At 33.3% G+C, this 25,206-nt stretch overlaps 1 protein-coding gene across 1 annotated transcript; it reads left to right on the forward strand.

Annotated features, from left to right (window-relative positions):
* Window positions 1–294: 294 nt before the first annotated feature.
* On the forward strand, window positions 295–7,993 carry LOC147388521 (Myosin heavy chain-related protein). Its single transcript, XM_086418203.1, has 2 exons — window positions 295–466; window positions 5,384–7,993. Exons 1-2 carry the CDS (start codon window positions 407–409, stop codon window positions 7,616–7,618), a joined length of 2,295 nt encoding a protein of 764 aa, XP_086274329.1. The 5' UTR covers window positions 295–406; the 3' UTR covers window positions 7,619–7,993.
* The last annotated feature ends 17,213 nt before the right edge of the window (window positions 7,994–25,206 follow it).

Genomic DNA, 25,206 nt, shown 5'->3' on the forward strand with positions numbered 1-25,206 from the left:
ATGAATTAAACAGCTTAAGACTATCATTTGCTAACAGCAAATCCTCACTCACCCCCTTCAACGCGTAATTTTGCTCCACTTTTAGACTTATCCTGCCCACGGCGCATGTTAGCTTCGACCAAAAAATGAAAAGCAAAGAATTTGCTAACTTAAGCCGCATCGTCCTTCACGGCTTCTCCCTCTCTTGAAGACTTCCTCAATCTTCAAGAAATCTCTCTCTCTCTCTCTCTCTCTCTCTCCGAATGTCAAAATGTTTCGAAACTAGGGTTTGAATCTTAGATTTCTATAAATCGAAATCAAGATTTTTTTTCCTTTTTTATTCAGTGAAATTAGTTTGATTTTGGGGGTTCTAATCTTTGTTTCTACACGAATCCTGCAAGAACTTGATGTTCTGGAGAGGCGAAGTATGGCGTTCTCAGCTGTCCTTCGCGTAAACCCTCCAACGACTTCTCACCAATTTTCAGAGGTGCTCTTCGATTCTCTTTATTTATTTATTTTTAAATTCGTTCTTCGGTCAGAAAAATGTGATTTTTGTTTTTTGTTTTAGTTTATTGTATTTCGTTTCTTCAATCATAGAAAGAATCCAAGTAATTTGGGATAGAACTTGTTTATTTTATCCATTTAAAGGAGATATTTTTGGGTAAGTTTGAATTTTGTGGTTTATAGTTAAAAGGATAGGTTAAATTAGGTTTAATTTTTTAAAGGAAATTTTGAATTCGAAGGTGGGATACTCGTTGGTTGAAAGAACATTTTTCCCAAGTTTATTTAATGGTTCGCTTTGTTTGGATTGAGAGAAATGATGAGAAAAGAAACTCATTACAAGAAAAGAAAAGAAAAGAAAGAGAGAAGAAATCCAGTTTCTTTCAACTTGTTTGGTTTAACAGTAGAAAAACTTAAGTTTGGTGAGAAAAAAGGTTAAGAGTTGTAATTTTTAGTTCTCTTATTGGTCATGAACATTTCCTTTTTCTCAATTTCTCTCCGATTTGGAGAGAAAAAAAGAGAGGAAAAACTGGCCCGTTTTTCTCTCCATTATGTTTCTTTTCTCTCCTCACTTAACAATTCAAACAAGAGAAATGGAGAGAAACTCACTTTTTCTCAATCTAAACCCACCCTTATAGTGATTTTTTATTTGTAAGTAAACGATTTCATTAATAAAAGAAGCTAGACCGGCTGAGCTGGCCAGTCAAGCAAAAACAGTACACAGGAATTACTCTCATGTAATACTACCAACCCAATCCCATCGCCCTACAAAATCCTCAAAAAACACTCCTTTTAAGTTCAATACAAGTTTTGGACCACAAGAAAATAATGCCTAGAACAGAAAGGATAAGATCCGGAATACATAAAAATTTCTTTCAAAAATCTTGTCTTTACGCTCCTTCCACAAATCCCAACAAATGACAAAGTGAGTGATACTCTAAAGCACCCTCTTCACACCAGAGAAAGAACTCCCAACATGTGGCCACAATTCAAAGAGAGCTCGCGTAGAATTCGGTAAACAAATCGAAACTCCAAATAAGCCAAAAAAATTAGACTAAACCTCGTGGGCCATCTTGTAATGAATTAAGACATGATCCACCGATTCTACATCCCTTAAGCACATCATACAACAATTGACTGCACGGAGGCCCCTCTTTATCGAGAAATCCATTGTTTGAATCCTACCAACACTATTGTCCAAATAAAGAATCCCACCTTAGAAGTCACTTTAGGCCCCCACACCACTACCTCCGAAACAAGGAGGAATCATCACTAGTCAAAGACCGATAGAAAGATCTAGTTGAAAACAAGTTGTCTTTACTCCTTACTCTCCTTCTAGATTCTTGCATCCTCTTTCTCTAGGTCAAAGTGAAGCAAACTAGTGCAATTTAACAAGCTACCAACCTCTACTTCATTGTTATTGAAAGCCTTTCAGAACCCAAAATCCCATGACCACTTAAACATCGCCTCAAGCTAGTGATTGGTAGTCCTTTCTTTGTGAAAATTGAGTAAAGCGTCGGGAACTCAATCATAAGGGATATGCGACCACACGGACTATCTTCCCAAAACTTTACTCTACTTCCTTTTCTAGTTTTAAATTTCGTCCTCAATCTAAACGCGGGTAACACCTTGAGGATTCTTTTCGATACTCCACAACCATGAGATGCCCTTGCCACTCCACTACCCACCCAAAATCATTCTCCCCGAACTTTGCTGCAATAACCCTCCCCCATAAGCACCTCCACCTTGAATCTCCAAATCTATTTTCCCAACAAAACTTAATTAGTTAGCCCAAGTCTTTTGATCCTAAGCCCTCCCTTATTTTTTGCCTTAGTCACAACCCTCCAACTCACCAGATGGTGCTTTTAGTTCTATCGTGCCAAAGGAAGTCCCGAAACATCTTATCTAGTTTCAATTCAACCTTTCTAGGCACCTGAAATAGAGAAAGGAAATACACAGGGATGCTAGAAAGAACGCTCTTAATCAGAGTCACCTTGCCCTCCTTCAAAAGTTTCTTGCTCACCCTATCTAATATCGGATCCCACATTGCCAAGCACTAGTACGGAGTACCTAAGGGAAGGCCCAAGTAAGAAGTGGGGAGGTTGTCAACCTTGTAACCCAAAGAAGCCGCCAAAAGAGCTACCTTTGGAACCCTTCCAATCGCAAATACCTTACTCTTCTTCATATTTACTGGGATTCTCGAAATTGCTTCAAAACAATAAATCAAACCTCTAAGCCTCCTAGTCTACTCCAGCGTCGCATTCAAGAAGACACGAGTATCATTGCGAATTGAAGATGCGACATTACCAGGCCATTATTACCAATTGAGAAACCACTGATGTCCCCAACTGCCACCCCTTTCTCCAACATCCTCCCTAATGTCTCCTCCACGATAATGAATAGAAACAAGGTAACGGATCTCCTTGTCTCAAGCCTCTAGAAGTCCTGAAGAGCCCCTCTGGAGACTCGTTTGCAAGAACTGAGAAAGAAGCCAACAAAATGAATCTTTGGATCCATTGAATCCACTTACCACCTAAACCCATCCTTCTTAGTAGGTACACCAGAAAGTCCCAATTAACGTGATCTTACTCCTTCTCTAAATATACTTTACACACCACACCCGCCTTCCCAAACTTCAATCTAGAGTCGATACACTCGCTTGACTTCAATCTAGGAAATACACAATGATGCCGGAAAGAACGCTCTTAGTGATTTAATTAGTTAATGGATGACATTGTGATAGAAATACCAATTAGTTGTTATGAAGAACCTTAAAATCCAACTGTTGAAGTACAATTTGACGTGCTATCCATGTCAAAAATCTCCAAATGTAACAGATAAGGGCTGCAACATTACGGTCTCCATGCTTTTGTTGTATGGTTACGTTCTTATCAAATTGTATCCTTGTGATTGAATTCCAAAAAGAAGGGGGCAGATGCCCCACGAGTGAGAGAGAGAGAGAGAGAGAGATAGGGGGGGAGGAGAGCAACTTGAGGGCCCCAAAAATAAGGGATCCCTTAAGTAATAAAGAAAAATCAATCCTATAAAAATAAAGCAAGATGTAATCACATACAAAACATAGAGATTTTTACGTGGTTCCCTCAAGATTGAGATTCGTCCACAGATTACACCATTCCACTATGAAGAGAAAATTTTCAATTACAGATTACACCCTTTCACCAAAAATAGAGTTTTATACCTCCAGGAAACCTAATTAGGGATTTACATAGTACCAATGAAATTGCAAAAATACCCTTGGGAAGACATGCCTAGCTTGGTGAACAATACCTCCTAAATGACCCAGTACCATCAAGCTCCACAAACCATAATAAAGATAACCATCGAGCAGGCCACCATAGACATCAACTGCTAAGCCCATGATGTATGACGAACCCAAAAGATGAGGGCTTGACTTTCCAAACCATTGTTACCTAGGTTTTTTTTGTGTATCGGTTAGGTTCTCATCACTCCAACTCAAGTTGTGGGAGGTAGGAAGGCTTGTGTAAGGTTCTCTATTTGTTTCAAGTTAGGCTAAAATGATCTTTTCCCCTAGTAATTTATATAAAAGAATCTAGGGTGTTTGTCAAGTGAGCTTCCCTCGAATGTTCGAACCATTATGAGATTCTTATCACTTCATCTAGCATGATGAATGGTGGGAAGGGTAGTGTAAATTTTCCATTTGTATCATATTGGGATATAATTTACTCTTTTTATCATAATAATTATGGAGAAGAATCTAGGGAGGTTTGCGAGGTGACCTTCTGTCAATGTATAAAAATTAGTTTGATCCAAAATTAATAGAGATCGTTTTATTAAAGCAAGAAGCTTTGATATTACTGATAAACTGGAGATAGTTCCTAAAATAATCATTTTCTACGAAACTTCTTTAAGAGATGAATCAGTGGTGTGGGGTGGTTGATGGTAATTCCAAAGATCAAGAGAGCCTTGGAGTTAGGTGGCATGGTGTTTTTTTTGTAATCCCATAGATCAAAATGCCCAAAATGTCCTTTTGAGTTTGCCATCTGTATTTTGTTTTTCTTCTTTTAATGAACTTATTCCACTCATTTTCATCATCTTCATCGAAGCCTCGTCCCAAAAATTTGGGCTTGGCTGAACGAGTTCTGTTCATTCATTCAATTATGTGTAAGGATGTGCTTTCTGTTAATTTAGGTGTGCTCATCTCACTCTCACCTTCTCAATTTTTCTCTTTTTTGTTTTCTTCTTCCTTTTCACTCTTTTAGAACCTTTCAAGTTGAAGGTATAGATTATCTGAAGTAGTGGATTGGGGAGGGGGGATTGGGAAAAAAAAAGGTTTTTGTTAGGAAAGGGAAGGCTGTGTCAATTGGTTTGCCAGTTACAGGAGATTTAGTCATCAAATTATTCTTTTTAATTTTTCTTTAGTCATCAAATTTTTTGGCATATGTGGAGATAGTGGAAGAGCAAGTGGGCTTACCCTTCTCTTTATTTTCAATTTCAATTTCTCTTCAATTGATTACAAAGAAAATTTACAGGAGGAAAAAGAGAGGAAATACAAAGAAAAGGGTATGAGAAGTAGTGAGTTGGTCAATCTTTGACACCTTTTGTCAATTTGTTGGTGTCTTTGGAAGGGGTACAACTGCTACCTATTTTAGAAGAAAGGGTCTTATGTGAACTATTTTATCTTGAAAGTGAAAGCTCTCACTTTTCAATGGCAGCCCTCAATAGAGACATGAGGCATTTCATCTTGAGCACTTGGTCTTTGATTGGAGCGAAATTGTATCCTCTAATTGGTTTTCTACAATTTTTCCTTTTGTTTAGGGGGAGATTCTCTTTCCTTTGTGCTTGTCTTCTCATTGTCTTCCTCCTAATTCTTTTCTCTTTAATATAATTGCTTTTACCGATAAAAATCTATTGCTTTCTGCAGTTTTGCCCTCTGAGACTCAATAGGAAATACAAAAGGTCTGCCCTTATAGGAGCTCAAAACTGGAAGAGGCGTCCCCCAGGGGTGATCAGATCTGTCTTGGACAACAGAAAACTCGGCTTTGGTAACAGTGACTATGGAGCTGCAGAACCAGTTAGGGTTCTTCTGGAGAGACTGTTTGCACAAACACAAAAGCTGGAAGAACAGATTAACAATGGTTCTAGCAATCCCGAAGGCATTCAAATGGGGTTCAACCTTGAAATTCTGGAGACGGACCTTCAAGCAGCCTTGGCAGCATTAAGAAAGAAAGAAGAAGATCTCAAAGATGCTGAGCATACGGTGTTGTTGGAGTATGCGGAATTAAACAGTGCGAAGCATGAGTTGGAACAGCAAAAGGAAGAAATTGCAGCGGCTTTTTCTAAGAAGGAAAAAATGGAAGAGGACCTGAATCAGGCTAATCACGACCTCGCCTCTCAAGCCAAGCAGATCGAAGATCTTAAACTTATGGTCGAGGAGAGGGACGAGGAGCTTTCAGCCGCACAATATGCACTCTCTTTGAAAGAAGATGAACTCGATAAAATGAGAAACGAATTGATGGAGGAAACCGAGAAGACTGCCATGATTGATTCTGAGCTCAAGTCCAAAGATCGGCTCTTAAATGACGCAAATAGTGTCATTAAGAAACAAGCACTTGAGATTCAAGAACTCCAAAGGGAAGTCAGTGAGAGGGAGAAAGAGTTAGAAGAGTCCGTGAAACTGAGGAACGTTGAGAAGGAGAAGCTAAAACTTGCGGAGACCAACTTAGAGAAGCAGACTATGGGGTGGCTATCGGCACAGATAGAACTGAAAAAACTGACAGAAGAAGCACAAAGACACGTTAGTGAGAATAATGAAACTCTTGAAGATTTTAAGAGAGTAAAGAAGCTTCTCGCTGATGTGAGGTCGGAGTTGGTTTCTTCTCAGAAGTCTTTAGCTTATTCTCGAAACAAAGTGGAAGAACAAGAGCAACAGCTAGAGAAGCAACGGTTGGAACTTGAAGAGCAAAAGCTTGTTATGATGACCCACATAACTAGTTTAAAAGATGCAAACACAGAAGTAGAGAGTGAGAGAGAAAAACTTAGGGTTGCAGAGGCTCGAAACAAGGAACTTGAACGAGACTTGTCCTTGGAGAAGGAGTTGATAGAACAGTTACAAGAGGAGTTGAATAAAGAGAGATCTTCTCTTGATCAGGCAACCCAAGAAATAACCTCTCTTCGAAATGAGTTGGACCAAAAAACGTTTGAATTTACAGAAGCTCAAAATCTCCTTCGGGTTAAAGAGTCGGAATTAGTAGAGGCAAGGCTTCAAATTGAGCATCTGAAATCTGAACAAGTTTCGACTAAGATTATCTTAGAAGAGAAGGATACTGATCTCTTTAATGCTCAGAAAAAGTTGGAGGAATTAAGTCAAGAGGTCGCCCAATTGAAGGGGATCTTAAGCAGCCGAGAAGACCAGCTTGTCCAAGTAAGCATGAAGCTACAGGAGAAAGAAGGGCATGTTCACATGGTGCAACATGAGTTGGACGATACAAAGCTGAAGTTCTCAGAAGCCGTAACCGTGGTAGAACAGATCACGGATCTCACGAGCAAACTTATTGCTTCTTCTAAAGGAGAAGATGATGACGCTTTGGGCTTTTTGAAACCAATGGATAACTTTATGAGAAAGAACGAAAAGTTGGAGACTGAGCTTGAGATGACAAGGGAAAGCCTAAGAGAAAAAGAGATGGAAGTTTTGGCTGCACAGACGGCTCTGACGGTTAAAGATGAGGAGATTAAAACAATTCTCGACACATTGGATGAAAAAGAGAGGGAACTCGTGAGGGTGAAAGAGGATATTCCGGATAATGATCATGGGCAAGAGAAACTGTATGCAATTACACAAGGAAGAAATGGGCATGAGAGTATTGGAGACCTAGAAATTGAGAAACTTCAACTCGAGACGGCTCAACTAGAAGCTGAAGCTGCAACTATTGCTCTTCGTAAACTTGCTAACATGAGTGGGGAACTTTTGAAAAAATCTAGTGTGAGTGCTGATGTTGATGTTGATAATATCGTCTTCTCGCAGTTGGGGAACGTTGTCGGGGAGAATTTGGTTGAGAGAGATCAATGTTTTGTGGAGGCCCAAAAAGAACTCCTTCGGCTCTCTGCTCTGACGGAGAAACTTGTAAAGGAAGCAGGTATTTTTGCTTCTATGGACTAATGAGGTACTAGAGAAGCTCATCACAACTGATTTTGATTTCCTTCTTGTAGATATTTGACTGGTTTTCAACTTCAACAGGTCAGTAGAACAAATTCTTTTCTTTTCTAATAGGTTGACCCAGTGTAAACCCGTGTATGCTGTTGTTGTACCATTAGTAAAATCTTGAACTTTTTCATATTTTATGTAATAATGTGTCCTAAAATTTGTAAAGAAATCCGAACAAGAACTTAATATTTCTGTGTACATTACTACGCCTAAGTTTGGAAGCCATGTCAAAGATGATCTGTAATTTCTCATTTTTCTTGGTTTCGAGTCCACTCTTAGAATGCCGAGGAAACAAGCAAAGCATTATTGCTTGCTAACAATGAAGAAACAAACTCGTCCCAACGTGGAGTTGAAAAATGTAATGTTGCGTAATCGATCAATCATATGCTCTTACATGCTTTCTCTTTGATTTGTTTGGGATGGTCTTCTCAACCACTCTGTATGCTTTGTATATTTGTGTTCTTGCTTAATGTATGATTTTTGGGTTGCATTCCGAACCAATGTTAGGGAGCCAAAATTTATCCAATATGGGTTAAAAGTTTTGGATTTAGCTGATTTTTTATGAGAATGATCTCTATGATGAGATCACCCTAAAAAAATCAGCCCAATTTGACACTTCTAACCCCCATCAAAAGTGGTTAACAGTAAAAAATCGACTGTGAACAATCCCCCCCCAATGATCTCCTCACCATAGGAATCAACCTTACAAAAAATCAGCCTAATTCGAAACTTCTAACCCTTATAAGACAAACACGTTGGCTGCCAAACGCCCCCTCATGATTCGTACCTATCAAAGAAAATGATGTTTATTGTTTTTGTATTTATGATAGGCTAAGATGCCAAGACACGGGATCGAATGGAGAATATTTTTCCTTCCAAGACGGCCATGTTTTTAAGTTTGCATGGATTTGGGCTTTTCGGGAACAATTTTTATGACCCTTTTGTTTCCAACAACAAGCACCATAAACTGCATTCTGATAACTGTAAGTTTGATTGCAAACTATTACATAAAATGCTTAATAAGTTAAAATGATCTATAAATATTTCCTGATTTAAAAGAAAAAAAAGAAAAATAATCAGAAGGGAAATGGCTCCAAAGATTGAAGTATGAAGAACCAATATTTCCAATTAGAGAGATTTACCGGGCAGACCTATCTGTTGCAATCTTATTACAAAAACTCCCTTACTTTATCAATTTTGTTACTGAGAAAATGTCGATTTATTAATCAGGCATTCAAAAGAAAAAAATAAAAAACAAATCCTTTTTGAGCTTGATCGATTGTGTTGAAATAGATGGTTACCAAACTCCCAAATTTAAAATAAAATTCAACCTTTTTTTTTTCAGATTTTTTATTCAAAGGTCTTAGAATTTCGTCCTCTATAATCACATGGTATCAAATCATGTTTTTTTCTTATTTATTTGCAGGGATTGGATCCCCTCCAAAGTATGTTAAGTAACAAATTAACTGCATCAATTTGAATTTTATGCAAGGATTGGTGGGTAACAAACTTGATAAAGTAAGGTTTGGTGGGTAACGAACTTCATAAAGTACGGTTTCCTTAGAATTGTCAGAACCCCAAGGAAGTTTTTTAATAAAAAAAAATGCAATAGATAGCTCCTGTCGGGTAAATCTCTCTTCCAATTATTTTTACTTTGTTTTCATTCATCTATTTTTGTTTCTTTTGTTCAATAATGTCTTTTTGTTTTTTTCTATTCAAAATTCCATAATCTTCTACTTCGAAAAAGTCATATTTGGATCAAGGATTACAGGCTAAAGATTAGGGCATTTAGGTTATTTTTCATTTGTCTACTAGGGAAGACTATTGTCAAATGGGCCGTGTCATCAGTTCCTAAAATTTAACACGTGCATGTAAAATACTACCAACTGTTCACGTAATTTTCTTCTCAATCTTCTATAAATACTTAAAAATCCCCTCTACACAACAAAGTTTGCAATCCAGAAATATTTGTATAAAATAAATGTATTGGATATAAAAAAATAATTCACCAGCCCAAAAAAATAAAATTACAATTTTATTATTACATCCCAAATTAAAGGAATTCTAATAGGATTTATATAGAAAATAATGAAAAGAAATTTTCAACCTTGGAATTGAATGTCCGTATCGTCATTTACTTTACGTTACTCAAAATTTCTTTATGAAATCAATGAGAATAAAATAAGTGAGGTTTCATGGTTGATTACTTTGCCAAATAAATCAAGAGTTAAGTTTTTTTTTCTTTTTCTTCTTTTTGTTGGGAGAGGTGGGGATCAATAGTTTTTGAGAAAAAAAAATTGATGTCTCACAATGATAAAGATTTTACTTTATAGATTGAAGAGGTTGATTAAAATTAATTTTGGGGAGGAAAAAAAACAAAGGGTTTGTAAAAGTAGGGTTGTCAGTTGGGCCTCTTGACCAACTAACTCGACTTGACAAAAAAAAAAAAAAATCGTTATGGCCTTGATACCAAGCCCTACAAAGTAGAGATTTTATTTGAAATCCAAGTGAATCCGAATTAAATTTATCAGGTTTGGTTCGTTTAAGTATATTTAAATTAAAAAATTAAGTCACAATGGCCAGCCAATAAGTATTGGGCATAGAGGTCAAGGCTTCTCTCCAAAAAGGAAGAGGTCAATTCAAGTCACCTTTAACAATTTTCCTTGAAGTAACTTTGAATGGTTCAAAACTATTTAACACGGCCGAATTGAATCAATTAGTTCAATCGGATAGGATACTCATATCCAACCCAAACCCAACTCGTTTTAATTCCTGGTGCAAAGTTAGGTTTGGATCCAAGGGATGTCAATAGGACCTATTGACCCGTTAACTCGATTAGACCAATAAAAAAAAAAAGGGTTTATTGAGCCTACAAAGGTAGGATTGGGTCCAAAATTTTCCAGTTAACAAAATTTGGGTTAAATTAGGACTTGGCAATGCCCAGTATGGTTGATTACAAAAATGTATATAGATGTTTATTATATATTAAATCATATTTTGTTTTGGGCACCGACTAGTTGCACGCCAAACTTAAAAAAGTTCTATTTTATTATAACCTTTGTAAACCTACAAGCTGCACTTTAATACATAACCTTCTAGGGTTAAAATTTATTCATCTTCCTACAGTTTTGCATTCTTTGGTCGTGTTATACTTTGCTTGTGATCTATTTTTATTGTGACTAATTTTGTACATATTCTCTTTTGGTCAATCTAAAGGTACCATTTTTCGAATCTCTCTTTAGATTTTGTTTAGAAATTAATATGAACTTATGTTTGGATCTTATCTATTGGATTTTCATAATTTTTTATTTACCTGAAGTGTCAACAAAGATTTTACTTTGTGGTTAATTCACTTAACTTGATGTAACAGATTTAATTATTATGTCATTAATATGTTATTTTAAATCATGAAATATGAGAAGTATCTCAAAAATCAACAATTATTTAAGGAATTTTAAAAATACCAATTGTTTTACTATAATTTTGTAGAACTTTTTCGTAGTATATATTTTAAAATTTTTTTTTTATTATAAAATATAGATGATATTTTAAGATATTTTTTTAAAATAATTAAGCGTTATGACCGATCAAAAAAATTAAAGGTTGTGTATTTAGTTTGGGAAATAAAAAAACATTTGCTTTACTAAATTTATAAGGAAAGTTCCCAAATTGCATTATTTTGTGGCAACCCAAAAAACATGAGTGGATACCACAGGAATGTAAAGGATAAAATTCTAAGAATGCTAAATTTTTTATTTTTTTTCATGGGTGGAAATTGAACTTTTTTTTTTCACTTAAGATTAGAAATTTATTGAATGGATTGCATGTTAGGTCAGGTTACCTATTTAATAAATGTATCGGGACTCGATTTAAGTTTTTGATAGATTTATTAAATGGATCGAGTTAGGGTTAGGGTTGGAACCCGACCTATTCCCACTTCTTAATGGCTGTTGTCTTCATTTGGTGGGTTAGAAAAGAAATTTGTGGTACGGTAGTTGTAAGAGTGCTAATTATTATTATTATTTTTTTCGTGAGTGAAAATTAAACTTTTTTTATTTTTCACTTAAGATTAGAAATTTATTGAATGGATTGCATGTTGGGCCAGGTTACCTATTTAATAAATGTATCGGATCCCAATCGGATTAGATTAAGGTTAAGGTTAGGGTTAGGGTTGGAACCCGACCTATTGCCGCTCCTTAATAACTGTTGGCTTCATTTATGCTCTGTTTGGAAAAGCTGTATGTAAAGTTGCTAATGCTGAATTAAGTTGCTGAAGCTGAGAGAAAGTTGTTGTTGCTGTTGCTGAAGCAACTTGCTGAATTGAATATATTGTTTGGTAACATGCTGTTGAATTGTGCTGTTAAGATGTTGAACTGTTTGGTAACCCGCTGTCTAAAAATTGCTGGATGAAATTAAAAATAATATTAAAAAAAGAAATTATTTATTTGATATAAATACTAATATGTTAACAATAAGTATAAATGTTGATAATTTTGTTACTGTGTTTGGGACCACTTGTTGAACATGGAGATTGTGCCTGCCCAATTTTCCACCGGTGTTTATCTTGATGAACTCGTACATACTCAATGATTCCTATAAAATATGTTGTTATTTCCTAGTTATTCTTTATTTCTATTTTGTTGTTTGTAAGCAGATTTTCTTGGCCTCCTTTGTATAATTGACTTATTTTTTCTAACGAACTTCTCAAATAATTTTTTATTTTTATTTTTGGTCAGTGGGTTCAAATTTGTTTTTGATATTTTTGGTATTGGATGTAAAATCGATTTGTTTTTAGTATGGTATGAGTACCAAAAGATCAAGGCCTAGGATTCACGTTGTTAATTTTAAAAGCATGACGGTCTCTCTAATATCGATAGAAAATTTGGGGAGTTAAATAATTTTTTTTTTCTTTTTTTGAGTTTCTATTGGCACCCCAACTTTTATTAATTATATCCCAAATATTATTACACTAGTTCAAACAATTTTAGTAGTTGTTTTACAATTATAATTAGGCTTGTATAAAATCTTTAATCCAAAAAATAGACATCTAACAAAAATGAGAAACAAGAAAGGGCTTCTACTGGCACCCCAATTTTTATTTATCCTTAATTATTAACTCTTTTTTTTTTTTTTCTTTCTTTTAATTTGGATTTAATAAGTAAAATTTGGAATGCCAATAACAGTTCGTTATTGAAAATAAAATTGAATGGGCTCCAGCTGGATGCAAATCGTTAGTTTGAAAATTAGGCGAGGTGTATCAAATATCAATTAAAACATAGGTTTTAAAATCTACTTTTATGTATTTTATAAGTGCAGACAACAACTTTGATGCAGTGGGGTTATATATTATATTATTATTTTTATTATGTATGTTGTCACTACGAGAAAAAGGGGATTAGGCGTAACTAGGGTAGGGTAGCACAGATTCGTTATTTGTAGTCGAAAAGGTGATGATCTCATACTCAAGCACTTTTCCATCTAAATATATCGACGTGTTAGTGAGATCCACGTGTCAAAGAGAGTGAATCAAAAACTTCAACATATGGGCCCCATCATTTATGAATTCAAACCGACGCCACTACTAAGAATAATGATTTTAATAGTAAGAAACGAGTCGCTGCGTCCACAATGACGTCTCTGACTCGTGCTTCAAACACGTGTCCTATTTAAAAAATAATAATTCCTAACCATTAACATTAGCCGTCCAACTCATTTACGCGTGGAGAGGGATGTTCTGATGTGCAGAGGATCACACTAAGTTTCACATGCGTAACTAAATCCTCGAGTTACACGTCATGTAAAATAAAGTAAATATAATAACTGCCGTCTGATCAAAATCTTGTCATAGTTAGTATTTCGTTGAATAATTCGTAAATTATATCCAATTTTTTTTTTGAATGATACAATAAACAATTAAAACTTTCGTCCAATTTAACTTCTTATAAAAATTTGTGATTTATTTTTATTTTTATTGAATTATTCATGATTTAATATTTATTCACGTAAATTTTTTAAAGTTTTTAAAAGAGTTGAACTCAAATTATATCTGAATCATTCTAATATGACATTTTTATCATTCTTTGAATTTTAGATCAAAATTTTAAACGAACTAATAAATGTAAATTCTGAATCATACTAAAATTAAGCTCATAATGAATTTTTTATTTTATTGTACACCGAATTGTTAACTATCCTCAGTACCACTCTAGCAAAGCCCCATGGTGTGAAACCAAAGTCCACAAAAAGTGGGTCGGGTCAACCCTATAACTAACCGGTTTCTTGTTAGAAATTTAAAACCTAAAAAGGCAAAGTCTTGTCTCAACAACCAAAGGGACTCGTGCCTATTGGTTGGTCAATAAAAAATAACTTTATATATTAAAAAATAACTATTTTTTCAGAAAAATGTATTTCAAAATTGAATTCAAAGATTTGAAATTTAACTAATAGTCAACATGAATAAATATTTAGTCAGTCTTTTTTAAGGGAAATTTTTTTAAAGGACACTAAGAGGAGGATTTCTTTTTAATTAGTTTATAAGTTTTAGGATTTCTCTTAATAATTCAACCAATAAAACTTTCTTTTCTTAATGATCGCGTAACCTCATGTTAATCATCTCAAATTATTATATTTCTACCCATTTTTCATTATTTTCATATACTTCGATTGTCGACAACGATTCAAATTATTTCCGACAATTTTTTAGATGAATAACGAATGAAAATGATGTATTTCTCATCTTGAACACTTAGAATTTTCTTTTTTTTATTTCAACGATTTATGACAAAAAATAAAAAACGAAATTGAGATTCAAATTTTTTTACAGTGTTCAGCCCACCACTTTTTATTTATTGTTGAGTTCAGTATTTTGATTGTCGAGTTCACCACTTTTTATTTATTGCCGAGTTCAATATTTTTATTGTCGAACTCACTACTTTTTATCGTCAAACTCACCAATTTTTATTGTTAAGTTCGACAATTTTTATTTTTTTTATTTTTTATAAATTTGTCAAACTCGACAATAAAAATATTGAACTCAAAAAATAAAAAGTGGTGAGCTCAAAAATACTTTTCCCCCTGTTATCTTTTAGCGTAAAAGATAAGGGTGTGTTAGTCTTTTACATAATAAATACATTTATTATGTTGGTATTGATTGTCGAAATATTAGTACAAAAAAAAAATATTTTTAATTTACAGTACTTAAACGTTCATTGTATTTATTATGTAAACAAACATTTACTGTGTAAAAGACCAATACACCCTTGTCATTTTCACTAAAAAATAAAACGAGGAGAGGTATTATTGAAAAAAAAAAGTGTTGGTGCAACATGAGTTGGACGATACAAAGCTGAAGTTCTCAGAAGTCGTAACCGTGGTAGAACAGATCACGGATCTCACGAGCAAACTTATTGCTTCTTCTAAAGGCGAAGATGATGACGCTTTGGGCTTTTTGAAACCAATGGATAACTTTATGAGAAAGAATGAAAAGTTGGAGACTGAGCTTGAGATGACAAGGGAAAGCCTAAGAGAAAAAGAGATGGAAGTTTTGGCTGCACAGACGGCTCTGACGGTTAAAGATGAGGAGATTAAAACAATTCTCGACACATTGGATGAAAAAGAGAGGGAACTCGTGAGGGTGAAAGAGGATATTCCGGATAATGATCATGGGCAAGAGAAACTGTATGCAATTACACAAGGAAGAAATGGGCATGAGAGTATTGGAGACCTAGAAATTGAGAAACTTCAACTCGAGACGGCTCAACTAGAAGCTGAAGCTGCAACTATTGCTCTTCGTAAACTTGCTAACATGAGTGGGGAACTTTTGAAAAAATCTAGTGTGAGTGCTGATGTTGATGTTGATAATATCGTCTTCTCGCAGTTGGGGAACGTTGTCGGGGAGAATTTGGTTGAGAGAGATCAATGTTTTGTGGAGGCCCAAAAAGAACTCCTTCGGCTCTCTGCTTTGACGGAGAAACTTGTAAAGGAAGCAGGTATTTTTGCTTCTATGGACTAATGAGGTACTAGAGAAGCTCATCACAACTGATTTTGATTTCCTTCTTGTAGATATTTGACTGGTTTTCAACTTCAACAGGTCAGTAGAACAAATTCTTTTCTTTTCTAATAGGTTGACCCAGTGTAAACCCATGTATGCTGTTGTTGTACCATTAGTAAAATCTTGAACTTTTTCATATTTTATGTAATAATGTGTCATAAAATTTGTAAAGAAATCCGAACAAGAACTTAATATTTCTGTGTACATTACTACGCCTAAGTTTGGAAGCCATGTCAAAGATGATCTGTAATTTCTCATTTTTCTTGGTTTCGAGTCCACTCTTAGAATGCCGAGGAAACAAACAAAGCATTATTGCTTGCTACCAATGAAGAAACAAACTCGTCCCAACATGGAGTTGAAAAATATAATGTTGTGTAATCGATCAATCATATGCTCTTACATGCTTTCTCTTTGATTTGCTTGGGATGGTCTTCTCAACCACTCTGTATGTTTTGTATATTTGTGCTCCTGCTTAATGTATGATTTTTGGGTTGCGTTCCTAACATTGGTTAGGGAGCCAAAATTTATCCTATATGAGTTAAAAAGTTTTGGATATAGCTGATTTTTTATGAGAATGATCTCTCTGATGAGATCACCCTAAAAAAATCAGCACCATTTCACACTTCTAACCCCTCCCCCCCCAAAAAAAATGATCTCCTCACCGTAGGAATCATTCTTACAAAAAATCAGCCTAATTCAAAACTTCTAACCCATATAAGACAAACACGTTGGCTGCCAAACGCTCCCTCATGATTCGTAACTATCAAAGAAAATTATGTTCATTGTTTTTGTATTTATGATAGGCTAAGATGCCAAGACATGGGATCGAATGGAGAATATTTTTCCTTCCAAGACGGCCATGTTTTTAAGTTTGCATGGATTTGGGCTTTTCGGGAACAATTTTTATGACCCTTTTGTTTCCAACAACAAGCACCATAAACTGCATGCTGATAACTGTAAGTTTGATTGCAAACTATTACATAAAATGCTTAATAAGTTAAAATGATCTATAAATATTTCCTGATTTAAAAGAAAAAAAAGAAAAATAATCAGAAGGGAAATGGCTCCAAAGATTGAAGTACGGAGAACCAATATTTCCGATTAGAGAGATTTACCGGGCAGACCTATCTGTTGCAATCTTATTACAAAAACTCCCTTACTTTATCAAGTTTGTTACTGAGAAAATGTCAATTTATTAATCAGGCATTCAAAAGAAAAAAATAAAAAACAAATCCTTTTTGAGCTTGATCGATTGTGTTGAAATGGATGGTTACCAAACTCCCAAATTTAAAATAAAATTCAACCTTTTTTTTTTTTTTCAGATTTTTTATTCAAAGGTCTTAGAATTTCGTCTTTTATAACCATATGGCATCAAATCATGTTTTTTTTTTATATGCAAGGATTGAATCCCCTCCAAAGTATGTTAAGTAACAAATTAACCGCATCAATTTGAATTTTATGCAAGGATTGATGGGTAACAAACTTGATAAACTAAGGTTTGGTGGGTAATGAACTTCATAAAGAACGGTTTCCTTAGAATTGTCAAAACTCCAAAGAAGTTTTTTGATAAAAAAAAATGCAACAGATAGCTCCGCCCGGTAAATCTCTCTTTCTTCATTCCTCTATTTTTGTTTCTTTTGTTCAATAACATCTTTCTGATTTTTTCTATTCAAAATTCCATCATTTTTACTTCAAAAAAGTCATATTTGCATCAAGGATTACAGGCTAAAGATTAGGTCATTTAGGTTATTTTTCATTTGTCTACTAGAGAAGACTATTGTCAAACAGGCCATGTCATTAGTTCCTAAAATTTAACACATGTGCATGTAAAATACTACCAGCAGTTCACGTAATTTTCTTCTCAATCTTCCATAAATACTTAAAATCCCCTCTTCACAAAGTTTGTACTTCAGAAATATTTGTATAAAATAAATGTATTGGTGATAAAGAAATAATTCACCAGCCCAAAAAAAATAAAATAACAATTTGATAATTACATCCCAAAATAAAAGCATTCTAATAGGATTTATATAGAAGATAATGAAAAGAATTTTCCAACCTTGAAATTGAATATCCGTATCGTCATTTACTTTACGTTACTCAAAATTTCTCTATTAAATCAATGAGAATAAAATAAGTGAGATTTCATAGTTGATTACTTTGCCAAATAAATCAAGAGTTAAGTTTTTTTCTTGTTCTTTTTTTTGGTTGGGAGAGGTGGGGGTCAATAGTTTTTGGAAAAAAAAAAAAAAGTTGATGTTTCACAATAATAAAGATTTTACTCTATAGATTGAAGAGGTTGATTAAAATTATTTTGGGGGAGTACAAAAAACAAAGGGTTTGTGAAAGTAGGGTTGTCAATTGGGCTTGTTGACTAGCTAACTCGACTGGACAAAAAACAATCATAATGGCCTTGATACTAGGCCCTACAAAGTAGGGATTTTATTTGAAATCTGAGTGAATCCGAATTAAATTTAGCAGATTTGGTTCGTTTAAGTATATTTGAATTAAAAAATTGAGTCATAGTGGCCAGGCTTCTCTTAAAAAATGAAGAGGTTTTGAGTTTAAGACAATGTTTGTTTGCGCTATTTTTCAGTGCTTATTGTTGAAAAAATTAAATTCAGCACTTTTTATCAAAATAGCGCGTTTGTTTACTCTATATTTTCAACACTTATTACTGAAAATAAGTGAAAAAAATTGAGCACTATTTTGATGCTAAAAAAGTGTTAAGCGGTAAACACTTCGCTTTTTTCGACACGGACAAGCATACCCTTCGTTTTTTTTGGCATGGACAAGTATGCCCTTATTCTTAAAAGGATATTTACCTCTTATATCCCATGGATAAGTATATAAGCACCCTACAAATTAATAAACCCACACCATGGGTAAATTATTTTGTCTTATATGAGTTAAAAGTTTTGGAATGAGTTGATTTTTGGTGAGGATGATCTCCTCATTAGTATATAAGCACCCTACAAATTAATAATCCCACACCATGACTAAATTATTTTGTCTTATATGGGTAAAAAGTTTTGGAATAAGTTGATTGTTGTTAAGGATGATCTCTACAATAAGGAGATCATCCTCACAAAAAATCAGCACATCTTGAAACTTCTAACCCTATCAAAACAAGTTCAAGAACCATATATGTTTTTTTTAAAACTATTTTTGATGAGTTAGAAGTTTCAAAAATGGACTAATTTTTGTGAGGATGATCGCTAGACCATATAGACCATCCTCACTAAAAATTTGCTCATTCAAAAAACTTTAACCCATGTAAAACAAACAAAAATTGGCTATGGTATGGGTTGCCCTTATTAATTCATAGGGTGCTTTTATAATTACACATCCTTCATTTTCATCGAAAATTATTCATCCAAAATTAAATTATATTTAATGTTGATTTCAAATTTTGGTGACTTGTATGACATTATTGTTTTTAATTTGAAATTTGTGGGCTTTTATAAATAAAAATTATTATTATAAATTGAAGATTTAACTATTATTTTATTTAAAAATGAATTGTATTTTAATTTTATAAGAAATAATATATTTATTGTGTTTGATAAGAAATAGGCATTTGAAACATGCAAACAATGTATAATATAATTGTAAGGGTAACAAAGATAATTTACCAACTTCAGCAATATGTAACAAATATAATTCAGCATCTAAACAAACAACTTTTTTAGCACTTAAATTCAACGCTTATAAGTTTCAGCACTTAATGCTATTTAATACTTATTTTTTTCAGTTTAACAAACATCACCTAAGTCATCTTTAGCAATTTTCCTTGAAGTAACTTTGAATGGTTCAAAACTATTTAACGCGGCCAAATTGAATCAATTATTTCGATCGGATTGAATATATCCAACCTAAACCCAACTCGTTTTAATCCCTGGTCCAAAGTTAGGTTTGAATCCAAGGGATGTCAATACGACCTATTGACCCACTAACTCACTAACTTGACTAGACCAAAAAAAAAAAAGGGTTTATTGAGCCTACAAAGGTAGGATTGGGTCAAAAAATTTCTAGTTCACAAAATTTGGACTAATTTAGGACTTGGCAATGCCCATTATGGTTGATTACAAAAATGTATATACATGCTTATTATATATTAAATCATATTTTATTTTGGGCACCGACTAGTTGCACGCCAAACTTAAAAAAAATTATATTATTTTATAACCTTTATTAACCTACAAGTTGCACTTCAATACATAACCTTCTAGGGTTAAAATTTATTCATCTTCCTACAGTTTTGCATTCTTTGCTCGTGTTATACTTTGCTTGTGATATATTTTTCTCGTGACTAATTTTGTACATATTCTCTTTTGGTCAATCTAAAGGTACCATTTTTCGAATCTCTCTTTAGATTTTGTTTAGAAATTAATATGAACCTATGTTTGAATCTCATCTATTGGATTTTCATAATTTTTTATTTACCTGGAGTGTCAACAAAGATTTTACCTTGTGGTTAATTCACTTAACTTGATGTAACAGATTTAATTATTATGTCATTAATATGTTATTTTAAATCATGAAATATGAGAAGTATCTCAAAAATCAACAATTATTTAAGGAATTTTAAAAATACCAATTGTTTTACTATAATTTTGTAGAACTTTTTCGTAGTATATATTTTAAAATTTTTTTTTTATTATAAAATATAGATGATATTTTAAGATATTTTTTTAAAATAATTAAGCGTTATGACCGATCAAAAAAATTAAAGGTTGTGTATTTAGTTTGGGAAATAAAAAAACATTTGCTTTACTAAATTTATAAGGAAAGTTCCCAAATTGCATTATTTTGTGGCAACCCAAAAAACATGAGTGGATACCACAGGAATGTAAAGGATAAAATTCTAAGAATGCTAAATTTTTTATTTTTTTTCATGGGTGGAAATTGAACTTTTTTTTTTCACTTAAGATTAGAAATTTATTGAATGGATTGCATGTTAGGTCAGGTTACCTATTTAATAAATGTATCGGGACTCGATTTAAGTTTTTGATAGATTTATTAAATGGATCGAGTTAGGGTTAGGGTTGGAACCCGACCTATTCCCACTTCTTAATGGCTGTTGTCTTCATTTGGTGGGTTAGAAAAGAAATTTGTGGTACGGTAGTTGTAAGAGTGCTAATTATTATTATTATTTTTTTCGTGAGTGAAAATTAAACTTTTTTTATTTTTCACTTAAGATTAGAAATTTATTGAATGGATTGCATGTTGGGCCAGGTTACCTATTTAATAAATGTATCGGATCCCAATCGGATTAGATTAAGGTTAAGGTTAGGGTTAGGGTTGGAACCCGACCTATTGCCGCTCCTTAATAACTGTTGGCTTCATTTATGCTCTGTTTGGAAAAGCTGTATGTAAAGTTGCTAATGCTGAATTAAGTTGCTGAAGCTGAGAGAAAGTTGTTGTTGCTGTTGCTGAAGCAACTTGCTGAATTGAATATATTGTTTGGTAACATGCTGTTGAATTGTGCTGTTAAGATGTTGAACTGTTTGGTAACCCGCTGTCTAAAAATTGCTGGATGAAATTAAAAATAATATTAAAAAAAGAAATTATTTATTTGATATAAATACTAATATGTTAACAATAAGTATAAATGTTGATAATTTTGTTACTGTGTTTGGGACCACTTGTTGAACATGGAGATTGTGCCTGCCCAATTTTCCACCGGTGTTTATCTTGATGAACTCGTACATACTCAATGATTCCTATAAAATATGTTGTTATTTCCTAGTTATTCTTTATTTCTATTTTGTTGTTTGTAAGCAGATTTTCTTGGCCTCCTTTGTATAATTGACTTATTTTTTCTAACGAACTTCTCAAATAATTTTTTATTTTTATTTTTGGTCAGTGGGTTCAAATTTGTTTTTGATATTTTTGGTATTGGATGTAAAATCGATTTGTTTTTAGTATGGTATGAGTACCAAAAGATCAAGGCCTAGGATTCACGTTGTTAATTTTAAAAGCATGACGGTCTCTCTAATATCGATAGAAAATTTGGGGAGTTAAATAATTTTTTTTTTCTTTTTTTGAGTTTCTATTGGCACCCCAACTTTTATTAATTATATCCCAAATATTATTACACTAGTTCAAACAATTTTAGTAGTTGTTTTACAATTATAATTAGGCTTGTATAAAATCTTTAATCCAAAAAATAGACATCTAACAAAAATGAGAAACAAGAAAGGGCTTCTACTGGCACCCCAATTTTTATTTATCCTTAATTATTAACTCTTTTTTTTTTTTTTCTTTCTTTTAATTTGGATTTAATAAGTAAAATTTGGAATGCCAATAACAGTTCGTTATTGAAAATAAAATTGAATGGGCTCCAGCTGGATGCAAATCGTTAGTTTGAAAATTAGGCGAGGTGTATCAAATATCAATTAAAACATAGGTTTTAAAATCTACTTTTATGTATTTTATAAGTGCAGACAACAACTTTGATGCAGTGGGGTTATATATTATATTATTATTTTTATTATGTATGTTGTCACTACGAGAAAAAGGGGATTAGGCGTAACTAGGGTAGGGTAGCACAGATTCGTTATTTGTAGTCGAAAAGGTGATGATCTCATACTCAAGCACTTTTCCATCTAAATATATCGACGTGTTAGTGAGATCCACGTGTCAAAGAGAGTGAATCAAAAACTTCAACATATGGGCCCCATCATTTATGAATTCAAACCGACGCCACTACTAAGAATAATGATTTTAATAGTAAGAAACGAGTCGCTGCGTCCACAATGACGTCTCTGACTCGTGCTTCAAACACGTGTCCTATTTAAAAAATAATAATTCCTAACCATTAACATTAGCCGTCCAACTCATTTACGCGTGGAGAGGGATGTTCTGATGTGCAGAGGATCACACTAAGTTTCACATGCGTAACTAAATCCTCGAGTTACACGTCATGTAAAATAAAGTAAATATAATAACTGCCGTCTGATCAAAATCTTGTCATAGTTAGTATTTCGTTGAATAATTCGTAAATTATATCCAATTTTTTTTTTGAATGATACAATAAACAATTAAAACTTTCGTCCAATTTAACTTCTTATAAAAATTTGTGATTTATTTTTATTTTTATTGAATTATTCATGATTTAATATTTATTCACGTAAATTTTTTAAAGTTTTTAAAAGAGTTGAACTCAAATTATATCTGAATCATTCTAATATGACATTTTTATCATTCTTTGAATTTTAGATCAAAATTTTAAACGAACTAATAAATGTAAATTCTGAATCATACTAAAATTAAGCTCATAATGAATTTTTTATTTTATTGTACACCGAATTGTTAACTATCCTCAGTACCACTCTAGCAAAGCCCCATGGTGTGAAACCAAAGTCCACAAAAAGTGGGTCGGGTCAACCCTATAACTAACCGGTTTCTTGTTAGAAATTTAAAACCTAAAAAGGCAAAGTCTTGTCTCAACAACCAAAGGGACTCGTGCCTATTGGTTGGTCAATAAAAAATAACTTTATATATTAAAAAATAACTATTTTTTCAGAAAAATGTATTTCAAAATTGAATTCAAAGATTTGAAATTTAACTAATAGTCAACATGAATAAATATTTAGTCAGTCTTTTTTAAGGAAAATTTTCGTAAAGGACCCTAAGAGGAGGATTTCTTTTTAATTAGTTTATAAGTTTTAGGATTTTTCTGAATAATTCAATCAATAAAACTTTCTTTTCTTAATGATCCATAACCTCATGTGAATCATCTCAAATTATTATATTTCTACCCATTGTTCATTATTTTCATATACTTCGATTGTCGACAACGATTCAAATTATTTCCGACAATTTTTTTACATGAATAACGAATGAAAATGATGTACTTCTCATCTTGAACATTTAGATTTTTCCTTTTTATTTATTTATTTCAACAATTTATAACTAAAAATAAAAAAACGAAATTGAGATTCAAATTTTTTTACAGTGTTCAGCCCACCACTTTTTATTTATTGTTGAGTTCAGTATTTTGATTGTCGAGTTCACCACTTTTTATTTATTGCCGAGTTCAATATTTTTATTGTCGAACTCACTACTTTTTATCGTCAAACTCACCAATTTTTATTGTTAAGTTCGACAATTTTTATTTTTTTTATTTTATAAATTTGTCAAACTCGACAATAAAATATTGAACTCAAAAAATAAAAAGTGGTGAGCTCAAAAATACTTTTCCCCCTGTTATCTTTTAGCGTAAAAGATAAGGGTGTGTTAGTCTTTTACATAATAAATACATTTATTATGTTGGTATTGATTGTCGAAATATTAGTACAAAAAAAAAATATTTTTAATTTACAGTACTTAAACGTTCATTGTATTTATTATGTAAACAAACATTTACTGTGTAAAAGACCAATACACCCTTGTCATTTTCACTAAAAAATAAAACGAGGAGAGGTATTATTGAAAAAAAAAAGTGTTGGTGCAACATGAGTTGGACGATACAAAGCTGAAGTTCTCAGAAGTCGTAACCGTGGTAGAACAGATCACGGATCTCACGAGCAAACTTATTGCTTCTTCTAAAGGCGAAGATGATGACGCTTTGGGCTTTTTGAAACCAATGGATAACTTTATGAGAAAGAATGAAAAGTTGGAGACTGAGCTTGAGATGACAAGGGAAAGCCTAAGAGAAAAAGAGATGGAAGTTTTGGCTGCACAGACGGCTCTGACGGTTAAAGATGAGGAGATTAAAAAATTCTCGACACATTGGATGAAAAAGAGAGGGAACTCGTGAGGGTGAAAGAGGATATTCCGGATAATGATCATGGGCAAGAGAAACTGTATGCAATTACACAAGGAAGAAATGGGCATGAGAGTATTGGAGACCTAGAAATTGAGAAACTTCAACTCGAGACGGCTCAACTAGAAGCTGAAGCTGCAACTATTGCTCTTCGTAAACTTGCTAACATGAGTGGGGAACTTTTGAAAAAATCTAGTGTGAGTGCTGATGTTGATGTTGATAATATCGTCTTCTCGCAGTTGGGGAACGTTGTCGGGGAGAATTTGGTTGAGAGAGATCAATGTTTTGTGGAGGCCCAAAAAGAACTCCTTCGGCTCTCTGCTTTGACGGAGAAACTTGTAAAGGAAGCAGGTATTTTTGCTTCTATGGACTAATGAGGTACTAGAGAAGCTCATCACAACTGATTTTGATTTCCTTCTTGTAGATATTTGACTGGTTTTCAACTTCAACAGGTCAGTAGAACAAATTCTTTTCTTTTCTAATAGGTTGACCCAGTGTAAACCCATGTATGCTGTTGTTGTACCATTAGTAAAATCTTGAACTTTTTCATATTTTATGTAATAATGTGTCATAAAATTTGTAAAGAAATCCGAACAAGAACTTAATATTTCTGTGTACATTACTACGCCTAAGTTTGGAAGCCATGTCAAAGATGATCTGTAATTTCTCATTTTTCTTGGTTTCGAGTCCACTCTTAGAATGCCGAGGAAACAAACAAAG

The sequence above is a fragment of the Akebia trifoliata genome, chromosome 12, assembly GCF_017979445.1.
Source record: "Akebia trifoliata isolate Shusen 1 chromosome 12, ASM1797944v1, whole genome shotgun sequence".
Taxonomy (NCBI): Eukaryota; Viridiplantae; Streptophyta; class Magnoliopsida; order Ranunculales; family Lardizabalaceae; genus Akebia; species Akebia trifoliata.